Source organism: Corvus brachyrhynchos, unplaced genomic scaffold (genome assembly GCF_000691975.1).
Source record: "Corvus brachyrhynchos isolate BGI_N302 unplaced genomic scaffold, ASM69197v1 scaffold10, whole genome shotgun sequence".
In the NCBI taxonomy this organism is placed as follows: Eukaryota; Metazoa; Chordata; class Aves; order Passeriformes; family Corvidae; genus Corvus; species Corvus brachyrhynchos.
The window spans coordinates 4,433,952-4,451,559 of NW_008236180.1; the positions used below are offsets into that span (position 1 = coordinate 4,433,952).

Here is a 17,608-nt window from a genome sequence, read left to right on the forward strand (position 1 = left end):
TAAAACCTGTGGGCTGCAGTGGGAATTCTCTCTGGAGCTGCTGTCTGTGTCATTAAGTGCTTTACTAATGGTGGTGGCTCAGGCTCTGGAGATGAGCTGTGTGAAATTGCATTTGCTAAAGTGCATTGGCTAAAGTAAGCAAGGTTGACAGGTCAGAATTTTGTTGGGTTTTTTGAACCTCTGTGCAATCAACATCCTGATGCATGTTCAAAGGAAATGTAATTTGAGATTTTTCTGGATTTCCTGCCTGTGTCTTAGTCTTTTCAGTTGCCATTGATGCTGTTAGAGGTAGAAAGTCTGTGTGTGACAAGAATTCTGACAGCCCAAACTTGCACTGTTGTTTGGGCCTGCAGTGAAAAATGACCCATAAGCACAGGAGCTGGAATAATCCTTTATATAAAAGGGTTCAGTGGAAAAGCTGATGTGCTGGTAAAACGGTGGGAGGGTTTGAAGACAGGCCTTGCACATTGAAATTGCTTATTGTGATTTTTTTCCCCCACTGGTGTCAGGTACTGGATGCCAGCTCTGCTGCCTTTTGTTTTCCATTGTTGGGATGGGGGACAGGAGTGCTGGGGTGAGGTTTTTCTGGAGCTTGTGGCCCTTGGAGTATGTAAAGACCTCTCTCAAAATACTCCATGTACAGCAGCGTAATCTAGTGTTGGAGTGCACGTTCTGTACCTCACCTTGCTTTGTTATTTCACTTTCAGTGTTTATAGGAGGCTGCTGAAGATGGGAGGCGCAGTGAGTGCGGGAGAGGATAACGATGAATTAATTGATAACCTGAAGGAGGCCCAATACATCAGGACAGAGCTGGTGGAACAGGCATTCCGAGCCATTGATCGGGCAGATTACTACCTGGAAGAGTTCAAAGACAATGCTTACAAGGACTTGGCATGGAAGCACGGAAATATTCATCTCTCAGCACCGTGCATTTACTCAGAGGTGATGGAAGCTTTGGACCTGCAACCAGGGCTGTCGTTTCTGAACCTTGGCAGTGGCACTGGTTATCTGAGTTCTATGGTTGGACTCATCCTGGGTAAATACCTTTTCAGTCACATTAACTGTTTGTGTTAGAGCTTTAAAAAGAGATTTTGAAATCAGGGATGAGGCATTCCTCCACTAATGGAGCTAAAAAGGTAGCTGGGAAAGTAAAGAATGTATTAATCCAGCTCGGCAATTTATCAGGATTCTCACAGCCTTCTCTCGGGAACTGGATGGGACCCAGATTTTTGTGGCAGATCAGAACAGGCACCGATGTCGTGGTGGCTGTAGGGGATTCCTGCAGGTGGGGACACAAAGCTGGGTTTGTTTCCACTTAAGCACGACCCCAGGTCAGGATCAGGAGTACAGTGTTGAAACTGGGACTGAGCAAGTCCACAAAAAGCTGTGACTGCACCTGCTCTGTGCCTGGTTTTTGTTCATTTCTGTCTAGACTGAGACATGTTTGAAATCCACTTTTGACTCCTAACTGCCCAGCACACTGATGGGAATATTGTCTGGGAAGCACTGTAGTGTGGCAGAACTGATTTTGTGACCACATCTACAGTGGCACAAAGCAAATCATCAAAGTGTAATTGGACAATTTAAATTCCCCCTGCAGTGTTTCAGTCAGAGTTGTGCTGCCAGGATAGATACAGCAAATGGCTGTAGGGTCCTTTCTTCAATTTTGTGGGAGTGTCCAGAATTTTAACTGCGGGGATGTTTATTCTCAGGGTGAAGTCTCACTCTCATTTCCCATTTGTGATTTTCTTCTAGGTTTGTTGGCATTAGTTAGGATACCAATATGTAGCTCCAGGGCATTTATATTCTGTTTTGCAAAAGTTACCCTGTCAGTTCTGAATAAAAAGCATGAGTGTTGAACAACTTCTATATTTTCCAATTTGTTTTTGCTGTTAGTTGAGGTACAATGTATGATGACTGTTCCTGATTTATTGCAGAGATTTTTAGCATATCAGCAAGGGGGTATAAAAATAACATGGATGTGCTAAAACATGCAGGCCATTGGAATTTTTTTCCAGGTGGTCACTTTCACAGCAATGGCATCAGTGTTTCCCTCCTATAGAGAAGTTTCCTGCATAGTTAAGAGCAAATGATTCAGAATCAATTGTGCAGAAGAGGCTCATTTGCTGCCAGAAATTGCAGGTATAGGATTGCAATTCCCATTGTAGCAGTGAGAGAGCTGACCCTACACAAACACTGACTCTGACACTCATGGAACAATCTGCTGGAGGAAGGAACCCAAAGTGTATCGATCCTGCTGGATTTTGTGTTGTTGCTGTTGCCATTCCCTGGTGTTCTGCACTTGCAGGTCCTTTTGGTGTTAACCATGGTGTGGAGCTTCACTCTGATGTGATCGAGTACGCGAAGCAGAAATTGGATTTTTTCATTAAAACAAGTGACAGCTTTGACAAGTAAGAATGTAAAATGCCTGTTGGGATTAATTTTGTGCTTTTGGCTTTGCTCAGGGCAGTTCTTGCTCCCATGTGGCCCCTCTGGATTCAGGGTAATCTGAGGATTCAGGCTCCTTAGGCTTGCTGAGCTGCAGTGTGTGACCTTTGAAGCTGGTGTGTGTCGTGGGGGAGTTTCGGAAATGTTTGCTGTGTTTTTAATAGCACTGCTGATGTTGCAGGGCTTAGAGGGAGCTGAAGAAGTTTGTTTATTTTTAAATGCACTTGCAGTAACAGCTTAAAACTTGCAAATAACAATACTTGGTCGTGCTTGTGATCGGAGAGCCTGCATGGTGATGAGATTATGAAGTGGTTTCTGTGCTGGCCTAATATGTTTTATCTGAGAAGAAGGAAAAATGGCATTTTAAAATATGAAGGTAGTTTTATGATGATTAAGTTGGTACTAAAACTGCCTGGGGTTTGATTTATGTTCTTCCTTAGACCCTCCATTCTGCTGCTGTCACAAGTAATAACTTCCCAGCCAGATAACCATTGCTAATAGTAACCTCAGCAGTAAAAGTTGTGGCTGTCATATTTTTGGATCAGTTTCACAGTTTGTTCAGACGGGGAAGCAAAGCATCTGTGAATACCTGATATCCTCCTGTCCTGGGAGGAAGAAAATTAAAATCATGACATGCAGGATTTTAGGCTATTGAGCCTTTTGCTGTTCCTGCTGCCTTGGGAAGCTGCTGAGGAGGGGGTTGTATTTTCTGCATGTTGGCAGCAGACTGAAGGTTTCTGGCATGGATGGTGCTCAACAGGGTTTTTTTCAGTCATGTTGTTATTGTTTGAGTAGATGTTTTAAGGAAGACTTTCTTCTCTCTCCAGACAAATATAGCTATGGAGCAAAAGCGAGCTGAATTCAGAAATCAACATGCCTGGAAAATTGGCATTGCTGAGTGATGTCTGCTGGGTTGTGCTCCTGGAACAGCGTGTGCAGGAACTGTTCTCTGGCTGCTCTGAATGTCCAGCACTCTTTGCAAACCCAGAAAGCTCCAGGAAGTGTTTAGGAATAAATAGGTGCTATGTTGAGCTGCCGCTCAAGATACCAGTAAAAGAATGGATGTGTTGAACACCTTCTATCAAAATCAGCCTTTAAATGTAGGGCTTAAAACTTAGGGAGTTTTGGAGCCTGTAAGAAAACCAGAGGCATCACAGAATCACTCATTTTTCTCTTAAACCGAGTCAGAAATGCTGTAGGCAAAAGGTCTTTTTTTATGAAGGGTGAAATCACAGTTCTTTTGAAGCTGATGGCAAAACTTCCATTGGCTTCAGCACAGCTTACTTCTGTAGCATCAGGTGGTAATTCCCAGATCTAAAAACCAGTTAAAAGCTTTTGAAAATAAAATAAAAATAAACCCAGGTGCAGTCCTAAAAAGACTTTGACATTTGGAAGCACAGGTCTAATATTTGTACTTGCATTTTATAACTGAGTCAGCATCAGGTGACTAAAAGTAGCTCATTCTGAAGAGTTACCTGCAGCTCAAGTATGAAATTATGCGTCCTTACCCTTTGGAGATTTTAATCCATGAATTCTGACCTCACTGTTCTGTAGTTTTGAGACTTCTAGCTGAGGTCTGTTACAATAATGTCTAGAATAGATGGGCTTTGGAGGAGAAATACTGTAAAACTGTTTTGGTTTTTTTTTTTCAAGTTTTTAATAGTTCAGTTTTTCCAGAATTGTGAAAATAATCTATGTGATAAATTGTCATATTCTTGTCTAATACAAGTCTTCTTCACTTTCAGGTTTGAATTTTGTGAGCCATCCTTTGTCACTGGCAATTGTTTAGAGATTTCTCCAGACTGCACTCAGTATGACCGTGTTTACTGTGGTGCTGGAGTCCAGAAGGAGCACGAGGACTACATGAAGAACCTGTTGAAAGTTGGGGGAATTCTTGTCATGCCTCTAGAAGAGAAGGTTGAGTGCCTTTTTACTCATATTTCAGTTATTCTTAATTTTGATCTTGGTTTAGTCAGTAGCTGCTCCTTTAGCTTGCCCTTGTAGCAGGCTGAAGAAAGAATTAAGTGCACCAGTTTTCAGTCCTGCACATTCCTAATATTTAAGAAATTTGTAGTTCTGCAGTCTTTCATATATTGCAATCTGTTGTTAATTACAGTTTTACTTTGACACTGCAAAAATGTGAGCTAGGTTTTGTTCAGTTCTATAAGTTAGTGTTCTTTATGGCAAAACAAAACATTTTGCACCCTGACTGGCTTGTGAAAGAGCATGCAGGATGTCTCTCTTTACAAGTGTCAGTGGGTTCTTTTTAGTAAAAAGTGGGTTAAGTGCCTGACCTTTTACCTCTATTGGGGAACTTGAGAGGAGCAGGGTGCAGGGTTTTTTCCCAGTGCGAGGCTGTGCAGTGGGTCAGTGTAGGAGATTTGATCCGATGACCTTTTCAGGAGTGAGTGCTCGTGGTGACTCAGGAGTTTTCTCAGAGGTCAGACACAGCTGCTCTGGTCCAGCCTGGAGGAAGATCCGGGCAAGCAGAGTGACCCAAAGTACCAGTGCCCATGCTCTGTTGCAATAGATGAAGTTACTTGGGGCTAATCCTGCAAGGAGTTCTCAGTTTTTTTTCAAAAAACCACCATTGTTTCTCCTTATCACCTTTTACTATTGCAGCTTCCAGTACTTCAACTTGTCCAGGCAGAAAAGTCATTTGTTCATTTTTTTTTGTTCAAAAATCTCACTGTAGTTCCCACAATGGACAATAATCTACCTGTTTTGCTTCAGTTGACTAAGATAACTCGGACTGGTCCTTCTGCCTGGGAGACGAAGAAGATTCTTGCTGTTTCTTTTGCTCCTTTGATTCAGCCAAACCATGCAGATTCAGGAAAATCAAAGCTCGTTCACTTGCGTGAGTACAGACATTTGTGAGCATGAGGGAGGTTCCTTCTGCTGCTTGGCTGTGAGCTGTAACATCCCTGGGAATCCTTTCAAGGAAAATTACTCCAAGCCCTTCCTTTTTTTGTACAGTTGTCTGTCTTGTGCAAGAATTGGAGTTGTATGATCTAGATTCTAAATCACAGACTCACAGAATGGTCTGGGTTGGAAGGGACCTTAAAGATCATCCAATTCCAATATCCCTGCTGTGGACAGGAACACCTTCTGCTGGGCCATCATTCTAAACACAAATGATTTCTTGTGAAGTTGTACCTGGACTTTGCAGGGTGTTTTATCCTTGTTTTTGCACATTCTGTTCCAGTCCTGAATGGTTGAATCCTGTCGTGGTTCTCGGGCACTGTGCCACAAGGAGGGGAAATACACAAGCAGTACCTGTGAACAAATGTTCTATCTGCTCAAAGATTCTCACCCTCAGCAATCCAGAATTATCCTGAACCTGGAATGCTTGAGGGATACAAGTTGTGCAGTTCTTGGTTAGCTGTTTGAAATGCTATCAGTGGCCCCAATCTTTAGATTAAGACTTCAATGTCAAGAGGCCTCTTAAGAACACATGGAGACAGAGGTACTTTCATAAAGAGATTAGTCAGGCTTTGGCCTTAACCTGGAAAGGTGTCTGCAGGACAGAGAGGAGCTCAGGAAACAGTGTACAGCATGCTAGAAAGTCCAATAAGTGCATGTTTCAGCATGATCTCACTTTGTAGTGAGACCTGCATGTAAATTACATGTAATTATTTCCTGCTTCCTTCACTCAGGTCCCCGGAAAGCTCACTTGTTGGCAGAGGACAGGGACTTCTTGTATCAGTTTTAATTCATTTTAGTTCATGGATCTGTGTGCATCAATACATTTTTTAAACATTTTTGCTGCATTTCTGAGCTGGCAGCAAGTAAGTGCAGAAGACAGAACAGTCTTCCAAACCATTAATGTGGGAGGCATTTTAATACAGGAACTTACTGTAATGTTTCTATAATTACTTTTACAAAGTGGTTTCCAGCCTGTCTTCACCCACTAAGTCTGAAGCAGTTTTTGAACAGCATAAATAGTACTTGTGTTTTATAAGTGCAGAGCTTGGCAAAGCTGAAGGAACTGTACAATAGAAAAATCATTTTATGGAAGAGTTAAACAGACTTCAGGTCTAGTTATCTACCACAGGAAAATACCTTATTCTGTGTCATTAAACAGTCACAGCTCCCAGCACTAAGTCTGCATTCATACAATCTTTAAGATTACAATAATTGAGAACTTGAAATCAAAGTAGGAAGTTTTTTAATGAGAGAAATGCACAATTAAATTTTGTTTGGAAAGTTGCAACACAGTTTATCCGAGTTGACAGGAGCTGAATAGAGCTGTTTGTGTAATCCCAGCAGGGAATTCAAATGGCCTAATTTAATCTGAGCAAACAGAACTTTTCCTGGGAGTACTTTTGGGGGAGTTTCTCTGTCTCTGCTCACGGGTTTCGTTTGGTTGCAGCCCCCGTGGCCGTTCGCAGCCTGCAGGACCTGGCTCGCATCGCCATCCGAGGCACCATCAAGAAAATCATCCATCAGGAGGCGATGAGCAAGGCTGGGAACGGGCTGAAGAACCCCCCCAGGTTCAAACGGAGGCGGGTCCGGCGCCGGCGCATGGAAACCATCGTGTTCCTGGACAAGGAGGTGTTCGCCAGCCACATCTCCAACCCCTCGGACGACAACAACAACAGCGAGGACATCGAGGAGGAGAGGCCAGAGGAGGAGGAAACCAAACCCTCTGAACTAAAGCCAGACCCTCCTGTAAACTTTTTGAGAGAAAAGGTCTTGAGCCTGCCTTTGCCCGATCCCTTGAAGTATTACTTGCTTTATTACAGGGAAAAGTAGTTTTCCTTCTTCTAGAAAGCGGGAAGTAGGCAGAGAATAAAGTATTCCTTAGGGCTTGACAAACGTGTCCCACTTGCTTGCCTGCGAATGTGACACCTGAGGCAGTAGGCTGGCTGGGGAATGTGGCTGCTGTAAACTTCGACATTATAGCTTTTTTGAGTTCCTTCTTTCTTCTCAGTTGTGTGCTATAGTTTTATCCTACAGCAGGGATTCCTTAGGAAGCAAGTTGGTGAAGTGCTCAGCTTATGGAAAGGAGGATTTAATTCCCTTAAAACTAACTGCAGGAGATATTCCTAAAAATCTCATGGCTGCTCCACTGAATATGAGTTTGGAAAAACTCCTAAGCAGTTCCCCAAAGACCTTTCCTGTCTGTGCTCTCTCCCACTAAACCTGCCATGTGTTTGCCATGGTGTGTGTTTAATGGAGGATGAAGATTATTAGTTAAAACCTGACCTGGCAAATCTTGTTTCTTCCAGTAATCCGAAAAAGCACAACTTTTACAGAAAGGAAAGAATTTTTGGCATTACCCTTGTGGCATCCAGATTTTGAATGAGAAGGAAAGCATCAGCTCCCCTTTGGTTGGTCTGTTTTGCCTATAAATTACGTATAATTTTTCAGTGAAAAGTGTTTTACAAAATGCTGGTTTTTAATGGAGAACACCTGTTCTGGTGAATGAGTTGGTGGGTTTTTTTTTTTAAAGCACAGGAGGCAAGTGAGGAATTGCAAAGCTGTTTAGCTTTGACAGGATGCAGGGGTAGTTAGGGTTGGGCCTGTTGTCTCTGGAAATGTTTACAGAGTAATTCTGAATGGGGAAAGGGGTAGAGACGAGCTGCAGAGCAGTGAGTTTGTGAAAGCTGAAAGCAGAATCTGGGTTTTGCTGTTGTGTGAGATAACTTAGATCGTCTGGGCCGTACAGAGTGTGGTGCAGAGCACCAGCCTGCGCAGTAAATCAGCCAAACGGAGTTTTGTGGAGAGTCTGCAGAATGTGAAAGCAGCCTAGAGAGCCAAATTGGTGCAGTTCTTAGGTGTGTTCCTCTGTGTGTGCCCCTGCTGTGGCAAGGTGGCTGGAATGCAGCTCCTGCACAAGAGTGGAATGAAATTGCTCAGCTTGGCAGGTAATTTTATTCCTGCAACAATGAAGCAGAAATTTTAACAGGCTCACGTGGAAGGACTTGTCACTCTGCAGTTCTGTGGATGTGAGCTGTAATTTTTATTCCCAAGTCTTTCTGTCATGGTGATGGAAGGAGATGCTATGGAATCATAGGATCACAGGCTGGTTTGGGTTGGAAGGGACCTTAAAGGGACCTCATCTCGTTCCAACTCCCTGCCATGGACAGGGGCAGCTTCCATTAGGCCAGGTTGCTCCCAATGCTATCCAGCCTGGCCTTGAGCAGTTCCAGGAATGGGGAGGCCACGGTGTCTGTGGACAATAAAATACTGTCTTTAGAAGAGGTTTACTTGGTTCAGCCTGTTTGAAAAATCTACCTAAACTGGTAAAGGCTGGAAAGAAACCCTGGAGTTTGTGTTGATGTGAAATGGTCCTAAAGCTGGGGGGCTGGAAGGCTCTCCCAGTAGGCAATGAAGCTGTGTTAAGGCATTGCCCCATCAGAAGCACTTAAGTTGGTATCACTTTGATATCTTTTGGTTTTTTTCATGTGTGCTGTCTCCTCATTTTCTGAGGAGGAATGAGTGAAGACTGTATTGCCAAATGGTCCTGAGTTGCACAACTTGCTTCATGAAAAATAGTTTCCAAGTTCTGTGTGGCTTTGAAAATAAATGAGTTGCTTGTATGTCTAAGCCTGAAGTGGAGAACTTTTCCTTGCTTAACAGGATTTTTGTGTTTCTTTGGAAATATTATCTGATAATCCTGTATCATGTGGCTGCTGGCACATAACACAGTCATAGGCTGGGTTTTGCCTCTGGTTTCCTGTCTCCACTTCTGGTCTCAATGGTACCCCCAAGCTGTCTTTCTCCCTTGGATTTTGATTTCCTTATTTGCAGTGGGGCTGTTCTGTGGCCACTGAGCTGATGGTTTCCTGTAAAGGTGCACGTCCCCGTCCTGTGATTTTGGCAACTCCCATGAATTTCTTTCTACAAATGCAAGTCCTGAATGTGGTGGTAAATAGAAGCTTAATAGAAGTGTGTAATTATTCTCAGTGCTTCCCTACAGGCTGTGCCCTCTTATTGGTTGGAAAATTCTGCTTAATAGGTGTCGTGCCAGGTATGTGCCTTTCTGGATTGTGGCACAATTTCCACACCCCTCCATAGTACAGGGTGCCTCCTGCTTTTGGCTGCCAGGTCATCCTTCAGTTTAGTCACAACACTTTTAAAGAAGTTCCCTTAAAAATGACATTAAACTTCAGGTTCCTGTTGGTAAGCCTTGCAGAGATTCTGTTAAAGCTGACTGGTTGAGAGAGGATTATCTTTCATTTATCCCTTGTTTCATTTTTATCCCCATCCCAGCCCCAGTTGCAAAAGGTATTTTATCAGATTTTTCACCAGATTTGCCTTTTTTATTGCATTTGCTAGATTTTTGTAGCTTTCTATAAGATGCATAAATACTGCTATTTTTTCCTGGATAAGGTTGAATAAATAAATATATATATACAGGAAATTTATGTTCTAGGTTGTCAAATTGTCCCCTTGTCCAAAAAAACCACAGATCTAAGCAGATAGTAGAAATTTTATGTATAATATAACTGTGAAATAGTATTGCTTATAGCCTGTAAATAAAGGGCAGTTGTAAATACATTTTCCCTGTGCACAAGCACTCTTGCACTGTGGTTTTGTAGGCATTTCTAACAGAGGGGTTGAGGCAGAGCTGGGTTTGTATGGATCTGTGAGCTGTCCAGGAATTGTACCTGCTTTGTTTCCTTTTGTGTTCTAAGTAGTTGTCACTTTTTTTTTGTGTGTGACTCCTTTTACGTTTTGATCCTGCAGTAAATTTGCAAAAAGAACTGAACTTCAAGCTGCTTTAGTCATGAGTGTGTAAGCTGAAAAATCTCTGTATAGAAACGAGAGTTAATTTGGCCTGAGGCATGCAGAAGTGTTATGCATCTTAAACTTTATTAATAAGTGTTTCTGTATCAATAAATTCAGTAAAGACTTTTTAGCCTTCTTACCATGGCTTTGCATCATGTTGTGATTAGAATACTTTGTAGGTGAGTGCTTATTTCCATGATTGGAGGTCAAGACACAAAACCATGAGAAAAATTGCTTAATCATGTGGTGCAGGTGCATAGTTTTAGATGAACTCTGCAGAATGTGATCTCTCAAACCTGATGAGTTCCAAACCTTGACGTCATGCAGTTGTGCAGGATGATTTTTGGGGTCAGCACACACAGAACTGATCTAGATTTAATGTATCAGAGTGGTTAAAGAGTGAACTCACTTCCCTGGCTGTTTGAGTATAAACAACACATGTCAAAAGGTGATTTAGTCCATTTCTGTACTTCAAGGAGGTGCCTAAGCCAACCATGTCAGGAGTTTGTTCTGTGCATTGTGAACTGCAGCTCCCCTCTTGTCCCTGGGCTCTGTCTGAGTGTTTAATTAACGTGGATTTTTAAGAGCTGGTGTTCAAGGCTTTCATTTCTCCAGCACTGAGAACAATATTTTGGTTTCAGCTGTGGTAGGAATCTGATCATAATAGCAAATACAGCTGCTGCTAATTAAGTGAATCTGTTAACCTTTATTCCATAGCATAATTGCCTGTCTGTATGTTTCTTCCTGTCATCTGTGTGTATGATAAATGTCCTTTACCCAGCTATAACAGGAGATTAGTCCAACGTTAATGTTTTCCTTCACGTGATGCGTGCTGAAAGAAAATCCGTTTCTGCTTTGGAAAGCCACGGATGTGTCATACCAATGGTATTGGAAATTAAATTTGTCAGATGATGTTTATGTTCACTTCATTGTAAAACGTAACAACATCACAGTTCCCTGGGGTATAGAGAGGGGGCAGGTCCCCTGAGGGAAATCATTTTACTGCAGAAAAAGGGACAGAAGGGAGAGTTAAAAAATAAAACAAAGGGTGAAGGGGAGAAAAACCCCACCTGAGGGAACCCCCCCAACTTTCTTGCTTTCTACAGGTGTGAAAAGCCTGTGTAGCAGAGGCTGGAAATGCTGGAGCATGGGACACAAGTGTTCACTTCATTCCTGGTGTTCAGGAGAGAAGTTTTGGTTGTTGCTCAGGGTTGCACGCTCCTTTTTAAAGACTTTGTCACAGTGCTGGAAAATAAGAGAAATTAATGTGAGAGTAAGGGGCCTGGGATTGCTGGTGTTCCAGAACTCCCACCAACATCCCGTTTGTCATGAGGGGAGATAGGCAAGGCAGGAGAGGTGTGGTGAAGGTCAGGTGAAGATCTGCCTCTCAGTAAAGGTGTGGGTTGTAGAACTTCCCTTCTTGCACTGAAATGACTCCCTGTGCTCTGTTAAATCTGCTGACTTGGCTCAAGATGCCATCCTTACAAAGTAGTGGGCAAATACCCCTCAATCCTTCCCAAGGCTGCTCCCCCACAGCGCAGCCGGGCTTGGAAATGTGATTCCACAGACCGGACTCGTTCCACAGAAATGGGACTGAGCCCTGGCCCAGCTCTCCTCTTTGCAATACAAATAAACCTGGAAAGGATTTTTTTGTTGTTGTTGCAGAGGGTTGGTTTAGAACTCAAGGTTTGTGCACCACAGAGGCAGAAAACAAAAGCTTCCTATTTGCAGAGCGGCCAGATGTGCCAGGGGAAATGATGGCTCCAAAATATTGACGCATTGTTTGGAGAGAGCGTTTTTGTTTCTTTTCCCAGCTTTGAAGAACAGCTCCTACCAGCTGTGCTACCCTGTCCTAGCAGAGTCCAGTGTGCTTGGGAAGGAGATGATGTGGGGAGCAATCAGGCTGGAAGAACAGAGAACTTGAGTCAGGAAGATTTTCACGTAACGCGCGTATCCTGGTGCACATGGAGGATCTGCTTCTAATGCACTTAAAGCCTTAAAGGGGAATTAAAAACTGTCGTGTTTAACCCAGAGCAGTCTGATCTCAGCTGCCAGTTGTTGTATAAAGGCTGAAGATGATAATTTGGTCTTTTACAACCCGTTTTTGTAAGCAGGGTTGGCCTGGGTTGGGTTGGGTGGCCGCTAGAGGACACTCTGCCCAAAACCATGAGTTCAGTGAACTTGGTTGGATTTCCAAGCAATGGCAGGGCAAACAAACAGCAGATTGCCTGAGGACTAAGTGCAGAAAGCCTGCAGTATAATTCTCTTTTATAGCTGGAAAAAACATCTTTTATCTTCTATGGCATAAAATTTTAGGTGAAACCCCAAACCCAATGCTCTCCCCAAATGCTCAAATGACAGAGAATCTGAACTGGGAAGGTTTAAATGTCACTCTCGTGAAGTACTGCTTTGTCACATCGATTATTTTTTAGTGTACAGTACAAAGCATGTGCAGTTTGATGGGAAACCATCATTTGATCTTCCAGGCTCTGTGAGATGGTGCCGTGTTTGAAATTCTTCAAGTACCTTTATATCCTAATGTGTTTTAATACCTCCCTCCTGCTCAACCCACACATTTAGGATCTTGTAATAACTTGAAACCTAAAGATAGGCTGGTTTCACTGTAGCTTCTCTATAACGGTGATTAATTCAACTGGAAACAAATCCTGCCTTTTGCATCTCAGTTTTATCATCCAGTGGGGAGAAACAAGTGGAGGACTGCATTTTCTACTGCTCAAAATCAGTTGATTTTATTGTTTGTTTCCCTCTTCATCCCTCAGTTGCCTTGAACTTCTCAAAAGTCCTGACATTCTTCCAAATGACATCCTTGTAGAAAGAAAGGCCTTTGAAATGAATCAGCTTTCACTCTGCCTAAGAAACTTTACAGATTCCAGGGTGGGGTTTTGTCTTTATTTGCAGGTTTTTTATCTCTGTTAGTGATATCTCCCTTTTAAAATCCCTTATCTGTAACATCCCATGCCCACATCAATGGTTGGAGGCATATTTTTGCTTGATGTTGTAATTACATGTGATAAGAGACAGCCTTTATCCTGGAAGTGTTACAGCACGATACATTTGACAGGCTGCTAGATAAGACTCCCTATTTAGTCTGCAGAGAGTGCTAGGGCAAAAAAAATGGACATAAAAACCTTGGCCCTGCATCTTTTGCATCCCAGCTCAGCCCTGGAAGCACGGGGTCATTTTTTGGTTGCTGTCCATGGAGGTGCATTGTGCTTTCAGACAGATGCCCGAGGAGAAGGTGAGGAGTTAACTTGCTGTTCAAAAGAAGCAACAAGGTGAAAATAGATCAAAATGAAGAGTTTGTATTTCAGCGCCACAATTAGAGAGGGGTGGGGGCAGTGTGAGCTCCAGTGATGTGCAGAATGGCAGAGAGGGTGGGCGGTTGGACTGTCAAACTGCCTTAATTTAATTGCAAACACATGCTGATGAGTCCCCTCCTCCTGGACCTCAGGGCTGGGAAACTTTTTTTGTCAGCTCCCTGCAGCTCAGAATTGAGGCAAATACGCTCCAGCAAACACCATGCTGATCAAACCTTCAGCTCTTGGAGGCTTTTTGTATTTTCTCCTCCTGCCTGGTTTCTCCTGCTCCTGCCCCAGCCGCTGCCTGTGCTTCAGGACTACAGTGAGATGCATGCATCTGATGTTGGAAACCATCCCCGAGATCCCGCCCCAGACAAACATTCTGTGAGTAACCACTTCATTTTCCTGCCTTTCTTACCTGCTTGGGCTGTAGAAAGAAGGGAGGAAAAAAAAAAAAAGCCAAGGCCAAAGGCATACTTTTATCCTCCTTTTTTCGCCACAAGAACTGCCTCGAGAACTGTTTTGTGCTTTTAAAACATGAAACAGAAACTGCTTCTTTTGGCATCAGTTCATTGCTAATAGGACAATCAAGGGAATTGAAAAATTTAATGAGACTAATTCCAGGGCAAGCACTGGAAGACCGTTTTGGGGAATCAAAGGTCAAAAATATTAAACTGAGCTTATGGAAAGGAGCACAGTTTGCATTTTAGGATGCTTTGTATATGGGTGTAGGGGAGAGGGGAAAAAGAGCAGCTCAGGCTTTTGTCTCCAGTGACACAAACACTTTCCTTGTATATACAACACCATTTCAGCACTGAACTTTTAAGTACTGGTTGTCCGCTTTCTATTTGAACTGTTCAAACCAAAGTTAAGGCTTATTTGGAAAGTAGCAACTGTGGTAACTCAATTCCTTGAGAAATAAGAAGGTGAGGGAGCTGGTGGCTGGGTCCATTCAAACAGGAAAGGTGGAGGAAAAGGATGTGTAATGCTTGGAGACTCCTAAAGAGCTCTTACTGATAGGTGCAGAAGAGCACTTCCCTGTGATTCTAAACTAATCCTGAATTTAAAGGTGGCTTTACGATGCAATGGCACATGACAAAATCTTTCCCTTCGTGCTGCTCTTATCTGATCCCTTGGCTTGGAAGACCTTTTTTTTTTAAGTAGCTGGAAAGGCTTGTCAAAAATGAATCTTCATTCTCATCCTCCTTAAACTTTGCAAAACTTTTCCAACACGAGTTTGAGCAGCTTTCCCCTGTGCTTGTAACAAAGTCAGTTTTATCTCAGCTAGCACATCCATACTGGCTTTTCTCCCATAAACATCTCACTAATACTCCTAATGCACTTTCTCTGCTGGCAGCCTGAGGAACATGCTGTGGGCAGGATGCTGGCATGGGTTTGCTGCCATCCAGGTCTGCTTTGGTGGGTGCAGACCACAGAGGTTTTTGCATTAGTGGCCCACAGGATAAGATCTACGCTTGCTACAGCTGCCAAAGCTTTCTCACCCCCTGGGCTGGTGCTGGCGTGGTTATTTTCAGCGGGACCCTGCTCAGGACTTGCTCACTGGGCAGTGGTTATGTGCTCTTACAGTAACTTGCAGCATCTGACTCTTCACACTCTCACCAACATTTTCTCCCCCTTATTCCCCTTCATCTTGAAATATTAAAATATTTAAAATACCCTGACACTGATTTTAGCAAAGTAACTTGTTCCTCCTTGTTTAAACCTAGATTTGTTTGAGGGAAGGGTTTTTTCCATTGGCTGAACTGAGGTATTTCTGAGATCATTGAAGCTTAATTCCTGTTCTCTGAAATGAAGCAACGTTTGCTGTCACAGTGGAACCTGAGAGTGTTTCTGCTAGAGATCCTTTGAGTGCAGAGGGAGGGAAGTTTACTGTGTCACCACCTCTTTCCCAGTTCTGGAATGGTGTGGTTCCGAGCTCCCTCTGGCAGCAGCACACGTCATTCTCTGCACCACCTTGAATGGGAAACTGGGTTTTAAAACATTAAAGGAATAGTATAGGTGTGAGATATAAAAATTGCAGTATTGCAAAGGAAGATCACTTTTCATAGACCAGTATTTTTTAAGGTGGTTTATGCATTTTATTCTCTTTTACTACTGTCTGCATAATTATAAGCAAATAATATGTTGGTGATCAGAGATCCTCACAGACATAAAGATGGATGAGCCTGGTGAGTGCTCTCTGTTGGCAGATCATGGGCCTTTGTGTGGCAAGGAAAAATGCTGGCTTTCTGGCTATCTTGAAGATCTAATGTACGAAAATACATTTCCCAGCCAGCATCCCATTGTATCTGTTATAAATAGCATTGGAATAATTAAACTTTTTTTGAATTGTGGAAGATCAAGGAATGCTTCTTAACCAAGCCGTGACTCCTCCAGCTTTTTTGGCATGTTAGTGTTTCTCCTGGGAGAACCCTTGTGTCAGACTGAACATTTGGAATTATAGCAAGAATAGTCTTGATCATGGAGTTATTCTGAGCAGAAAATGTGGGATTGGGATATTTTCCACAGTTAATCTTTGGTGTGAACAGGACTGAGTCTGTGACTGCTGCTCCAAACACCGATCCCGGGCTCCAGCTCGGTTCCCTTGAAGAACAGCTGCAGTTTCCAGATGGAGTTTCCTTTTAAGTTGGGAGTTTGGGACTTTCTGACCTCCATGACTCCATGCCACCCTCTCTAAGAATCCTGGAAGAGTGGGGAAGTCTCCTGGCTGGCACAGGCTGTGCTTCACCATTGGCAGATGGCCCCTGGGGCTGCAGCCAGCTGGCGGCACTTGGAGCCGCCCATCGCCTTCTCCGATCGATGCTGGGATTGGCATGGAACCAGCTCCAGGATTGATGAGCTGTTACTGGCTCCTCTTGGGTTGCCATTTCCCTCCTCCCTTCCCAATCCCAGCTGGGTACAGCTGAGGATCTGGCCCAAAGTCTGGTTTTAGCGATAGACTATTTATCTTTGGTAATGGAGTGTGCTCGCTTTATCCCGAGCAGAGAATAGGATGGCAGGAACGACTACACGTGGACAGATAAGCCATAAAAACTCATTGTGTAGAACTGCAGATGTATTTTGGCTGTTGTCTGTTCAATTGGAACACGATTATCCAGATGTGATCTGCTGGTTACCGCTGGGATTCAGGCAGTTCTTTCAGCCAGCAGCCCAAGGAAGGGAACAGCTGTGGAACATACACTCCGAAAATTTCAATGGGTCTTTAACCTTCGCAGCCATTTGTTCAGCAGTGTGACATTTAAACAATAAACTTCGAAACGTGTGGGCATGAGTAGAAGAAATCCATGGAAAGAAGTTCCCCTCTGGCTGGCAGCTAATGGATTGCAATCCAATTATCCATGGGTTATTCTTCTTTCTGCATTATGCAGGACACATAATGAATGAGTACTGCTGGAGGAACATAGCTGAGGGCACAGGGCAGGATCTGGGATCTGAGCACATCGCTGGCATGAACTGAAGGTGACCCAGTTGTTCACAGACCTGGTTGCTAATTGGGCAGTGTAAGCATGGCCAGCTTGACAAGTTTTGTTTCCCTTCATCGTTGTGCTGCTTTTGGTGCCTGCTCAGTTCCTCCCGCAGGAGGAAGGCTGGAGTAGGACAGGGTGTAGCTCTCTTAGTCTATTAATGAGCACAGTTTGGAGAAGGAATTTTATACATTTGTTGGGGAAAGGTTTACTGAGCAAATGAGTTCTTGGAAATGCTGCTCTGTTTGTGGTCTCTGTCGTGTGTTTTGGGTTGAAGAAGGGATTACTCATTTCCTCTGTGTGTGATAATCTTATATGCAACCATTAAATGCACACCCACACATTCTGCATGTGCCAGGTAGAATGTGTAGTATTTAATCCATATCAAACCTTCTAGAGGTGACCAAGAACTTTATGTTCTATTTTTAGAAGTCCCTTCATCGGAAGGAAAATAGGGAGGGAAGGTATTTCAAACATACTTTCCTTCTAGAAGCATTCCAGCCTCTTTTCATGGAAGCATCCTAAGTCTTGTGATTGTAGCTACCTTAAGTGTTTAAAATCCTACTTTCACTGAACTCCCCAGTGCTTCAGCAGCTGGTTCACACTTGAATATTTGTA

General features: G+C 43.3%; 2 protein-coding genes across 3 annotated transcripts in view; both read left to right on the forward strand.

Annotated features, from left to right (window-relative positions):
• The first annotated feature begins 685 nt into the window (after positions 1 to 685).
• On the forward strand, positions 686 to 11,097 carry PCMTD2 (protein-L-isoaspartate (D-aspartate) O-methyltransferase domain containing 2). Its single transcript, XM_008634532.2, has 5 exons — positions 686 to 1,036; positions 2,309 to 2,411; positions 4,194 to 4,365; positions 5,182 to 5,305; positions 6,821 to 11,097. Exons 1-5 carry the CDS (start codon positions 730 to 732, stop codon positions 7,201 to 7,203), a joined length of 1,089 nt encoding a protein of 362 aa, XP_008632754.1. The 5' UTR covers positions 686 to 729; the 3' UTR covers positions 7,204 to 11,097.
• Positions 11,098 to 12,623: 1,526 nt separating this feature from the next.
• LOC103616388 (peroxidasin homolog) overlaps positions 12,624 to 17,608 on the forward strand; it is a 45,627-nt gene continuing 40,642 nt past the window's right edge. Inside the window, exon 1 of one of the 2 annotated variants that reach the window (XM_017734079.1) lies at positions 12,624 to 13,889. In XM_017734079.1, coding sequence (XP_017589568.1) covers positions 13,726 to 13,889 — 164 coding nt within the window. In that variant the 5' untranslated portion in view covers positions 12,624 to 13,725. The remainder of the gene's footprint in view (positions 13,890 to 17,608) is intronic. The other variant, XM_008634552.2, reaches the window with a different exon arrangement.